The sequence below is a fragment of the Cynoglossus semilaevis genome, chromosome 19, assembly GCF_000523025.1.
Source record: "Cynoglossus semilaevis isolate Cse_v1.0 chromosome 19, Cse_v1.0, whole genome shotgun sequence".
Taxonomy (NCBI): Eukaryota; Metazoa; Chordata; class Actinopteri; order Pleuronectiformes; family Cynoglossidae; genus Cynoglossus; species Cynoglossus semilaevis.
The window spans coordinates 15,151,690-15,156,494 of NC_024325.1; the positions used below are offsets into that span (position 1 = coordinate 15,151,690).

At 42.8% G+C, this 4,805-nt stretch overlaps 1 protein-coding gene across 1 annotated transcript in view; it reads right to left on the minus strand.

Moving 5' to 3' along the window:
* The window catches only part of LOC103395527 (actin-binding LIM protein 3-like), a 31,183-nt gene that overhangs the window by 8,727 nt on the left and 17,651 nt on the right, over window positions 1-4,805 (minus strand). The window contains exons 8-13 of the mRNA XM_025065907.1: window positions 4,072-4,130; window positions 3,821-3,901; window positions 2,920-3,087; window positions 2,579-2,690; window positions 2,156-2,284; window positions 8-58 (exon numbers count right to left, since the gene is read on the minus strand). Of these exons, the coding sequence (XP_024921675.1) occupies window positions 8-58; window positions 2,156-2,284; window positions 2,579-2,690; window positions 2,920-3,087; window positions 3,821-3,901; window positions 4,072-4,130 (600 nt within the window). The remainder of the gene's footprint in view (window positions 1-7; window positions 59-2,155; window positions 2,285-2,578; window positions 2,691-2,919; window positions 3,088-3,820; window positions 3,902-4,071; window positions 4,131-4,805) is intronic.

Genomic DNA, 4,805 nt, shown 5'->3' on the forward strand with positions numbered 1-4,805 from the left:
CTCTCACCTTGTCTCTTGTAGATGGGTGGTTTCCTGTAGATGTTGGTGTCTTCAGAAGCTGGGAAGAAAGGAGAGGGAGACAGTTAGACAGAGGAGACGGGAGAAGAGGGGAGGAGGGGAGAGTAATCTGAATTTCCTTATTCATTCCATCCCACAAAATTAATGACATACATTTATGGTCTTCTCAACCATAAAGCTGACAGCACAGGTGATAAACTGCCACAGCAGAGGAGGCGCTGTGCATCCTCACCGCCTGACCAACGTGCGGGGGGGCTGATTAATACTCATTCTCAGGCCTAATGCAGCAAAAGTGCAGCAGATGGTGCAAGAATAGAGCAGAGGAGAGAAGAGGAGAGGAGAGAAGGGGAGAGGAGAGGAGAGGAGAGGAAAGGAGAGGAGAGGAGAGGAGAGGGGAGGGGAGGAGAGGGGAGTAATCTGAATTTCCTTATTCATTCCATCCCACAAAATTAATGACATACATTTATGGTCTTCTCAACCATAAAGCTGACAGCACAGGTGATAAACTGCCACAGCAGAGGAGGCGCTGTGCATCCTCACCGCCTGACCAACGTGCGGGGGGGCTGATTAATACTCATTCTCAGGCCTAATGCAGCAAAAGTGCAGCAGATGGTGCAAGAATAGAGCAGAGGAGAGAAGAGGAGAGGAGAGGAGAGGAGAAGAGGGGGGGGGAGAGGAGAGGAGAGGAGAGGAAAGGAGAGGAGAGGAGAGGAGAGGGGAGGGGAGGAGAGGAGAGGAGAGGAGAGGAAAGGAGAGGAGAGGAGAGGAGAGGAAAGGAGAGGAGAGGAGAGGAGAGGGGAGGAGAGGGGAGGAGAGGAGAGGAGAGGAGAGGAAGGGAGGGGGGGGGAGGGGAGAGGAGAGGAGAGGAGGGGGGGGGAGAGGAGTGGAGAGGAGAGGAGGGGAGAGGAGGGGAGAGGAGGTGAAGGCTGGAGAGGGAGGCTGAATGGAGAAGATGGGGAGGACGTTGTCTTTGAAAAAAAAAATGTTTGGCTCAAAGTCCTGGAGAAGCACAAGTGAAATTTTTAAACGACACAATGAAGGAAAAAAAAGCAAAAGATCGATGCATTAAATGCAGTGAAAAATGTGAGACTGAAACTGAAATATTGAAGATTTTGGTTCAATTCAACGACAGAACGTGCAGACGGAGGGAAACCAAACACACGTCAGTGACAAACGCTGCAGCAGGACGACGACGATGACGATGATGACAGAGCGAGACGTTCAGGGACGAGGGGAAGGCGTTAGGGTGATAAAGTGCAGGTCTGTGGGAACGTTTGAATTAAAACAGAGGAGAACTGCTGGTGGTTACATGTTAGTAATGCTGATGTGATAAACTGATGCTCCAGGTGAGAATCAGTCAAACGTCTGTAGTGGAGGAAAAAAATAACTGCAGAGCAATAATAAAGATGGCAAGACCCTAGGGGTAAAAAAAAAAGGTTATTTATAATAAAAGTTTGTTGTTGGACTGAACAGAAACCTGAATTTACCAGTGTTTTTATACAGAGTGAAAACCTCTTCTTCGTACACACCGTATCTAGAATGTAATTAGAATTTACGCTGACAAACTTCTCACTTTGACTGGTTTATATTTTCAGTTACGGTGTCTGAACACGAGTTCCTTGATTTATTAACTTTTTTTTTCCTCCTCTATCGTCTCTCACTCCAACACGTTCACACTGTACTTTGTTTATGTCCTACTCAATGTGCTGCATCACGTTTTGGTTCATTTATTGTTAAAAGGTTTTCTCTCTGTAACAACATTCACGGTGTATAAAAAGCACTAGTAAAATAAAAAAAAAAAAACAAACAAAACTATAAAAGAAAAATGTGTTCTCAACTGTTTATTGGTTATGGAATAATAATAAAACCAAACATGCCAGTGTGAAGCTCGGACTCTGAGGTTATAAATCCTCAAACTGGACTCCTGGCTCAGTTAAACCTTAAACTTAACCGGCCCGATCCAGAATGAATCAGTTAAACCTTAAACTTAACCGGCCCGCTCCAGAATGTGCATGCGCTGTAGGCAGGAAGTTGGCCGGCGTTCCATGGTGGGAGTGTTTTAGGTTAGGGAGCGTTGGGATCGTTAACTGATGTTAGTATTTTTTTTTTTTTTTTTTTTTACACGATGACTTCCTACCTGGCACATGGAAATGCCGGGGTGCTTTGAAGAAGTATGTGGAGGTGCAGGTGGAGGTGGAGGTGGTGGGTGTGACGCAGCGAGGCTCTGGCACAGGGTAATAAGGTGAACTCCTGCCACTCTCACTGCCTGATGCCAGCACAGCCAATCACAGCGACAGACACAGAAGCATGAGGTACAGAGAGATACAGACAGATGTGTGGTACACACACACACACACATATACACACACATATACACAGATGGAATACACCAGAGTGTGTAGTAAAGTAAGCGGTGGTGGTGGTGGCTGTGAGATCGGTGTGGAATTCTGCTGTTCCAACTGGCACGTTGCCCCCTGCTGCCCAGTCAGGGGATGTTTATATTTTATGTGTATTCATTTATGAGCGTGTGTGTGTGTGTTTGCTTGTGTTAGCACATTACCAGGATGATAATAATGCAGCGGGGAACCTCCGTGGCGACTGTGAGCGGGAGAGTCAGTGAAGGCGGAGCTGGAGGAACGCCGCGTTCTGAACTCAATGTCATCGAAACCGTCCTGGGGGAGAAAAAAAAAAAACGGACGTTTTAGTGGATAATAAAAAAAACAAATTTGTAGTTTGTTTGTTTTTTAAAAATGACAATAGTTGTATAATTCAATTAGATTATTGAATTGAAAAATTGAAGATTTTTTTGAAAATAAGTGGATGGATGTTACACTGAGGAACTGACATCAAAGGTGGGTTGAGTGAGAATGTGTGTGTGTGTGTGTGTGTGTGTGTATATACCTGTCCAGAGCTGTACTGCTCCAGAGTGTCATCTGTGATGTGTGTGTGAGTGTGGTCAGACTGATAAGGGATGATGTCAGGACGCTCAGGCCGGTTGTCATATATGGCTTTGACCCTGGGCAGAGCAGCCAGCTGCTTATAGTCCAGCACATCAGTGACTGCCTTGGACTGAGAGGGAGAGAGAGGGAGGGGGAGAGGGGGGAGAGAGACTATTTCATGTAAACATCTTCATATAATATAAATTCAAAAGAAAGATTAAAGACTACAGCGTTCCTGCCAATGAAAACACATCCATTTCTGTCTTTTGTCCCGTTAAAATAAGCTCACATTTGTATGATTTTATTCAAAATATATATATAAAAATACTACATCATTAATCACTGCATTTATTTTTTAATTATGTCTCAATTTACTTTTAGCTGTCTTGATTTATTTTTCTGAAATAATTACGAGTTTTTCTTTTAGCTTAACTATTCTTAATTGTTTTTCTTGCATGTATTTGTACTTATTTTATGAATCCATTTGTGAAATGACCTTTTTTATTATGTAACAACATTTAATTCTTTTCAGCACTCAGACACAAGGCTTTATGTGGTTAATGATAATGATAAGATATGTCTGTGCTACGGAACGCTAGCCGAACAGTTCCCACTTGGAGCTAGCTGTCTTTTGTCCCATTAAAATAAGTTCACATTTATATGATTTTATTCAAAATATATATATAAAAATACTACATCATATATTAATGTATTTATTTTTTAAGCAGTCACTGGTTAATTGTGGAAAATTCCACAGACTGAGGTGAACGTCCTGTGTGTCTCGTGTCCGTCACGTTTGATTGACAGCTGTGACGGTGACAGCTGTGGCTGTAATCACAACAACAACAACAACAGTTACTCACACAGACCAGTCTATGAGGAGAACCCAGGAGAGGAGACGAGCTCGGGGGGGAAATGGACGCCGTCTCGGACGTACGTCTCAGCTGTAAGGACAAGCGTACAGGTCGGAACAAGTCTGTGGCCAAACGTGAAAATTAAAACATACAAGTTCCGTCTCGGACGTACGTGCTTAAAACAAGATGCTAGACATTTAAAAAAACAAAAAAAAAACAAATAAAGACAGGAAGTTGTTGGTGTTCCAGGCGGCGCTCACCCTCAGTTTCCTCTCCAGCCGAGCCGCTTCTTTACACATGGGGTGCCACACCTCTGAACCTGCACAGCACACAGAGCCACAGTTGGTTTAATTCACCTGTCACGTGGGCAGCAGCAGAGTCACAGAGTCACTGCTATAAAAAGTAAACGCCCGTCACTGGAGAATCAACAACATTGTCTAAGAGAAAAGACAATGAGAGAATGTGAGCAGCGTGGACGAGGTCTGATCTCCTGTTCTCCCACGCAGACGAACACACAGACGTGGAGGAAGAATATTAAGAACGGTCCATATCATTGAATAAATACAAATATGACCTGCATTTAGTCTAAACCAGGGGTGTCAAACATGTGGCCCGCGGGCCAAAATGAACACACTTGGGGGTTCAACCGGGCCCACTTGATAAAATTTTAGATGATTTGTGAGATGTTTTGCAAAATTACAGTTGATTAAACATGAAGATTTTTTAATAATAATGAAAGAAAAAAGGGGAAAAAACATGGACTGTAAGTTTTAAAGCTAATATTCTAGTAGCTTAAAGCCAAAAAAACAACAACTTTTACATGTGTCTCAATTTACTTTTAGCTGTCTTGATTTTTTTTTTCTGAAATAATTACGACTTTTACTTTAGTTTAACTATTCTTAATTGTTTTTCTTGCATGTATTTTATTTGCTGAGTCCATTTGTGAAATGACCTTTTTTTATGTAACAACATTTAATTCTTTTCAACACTCACA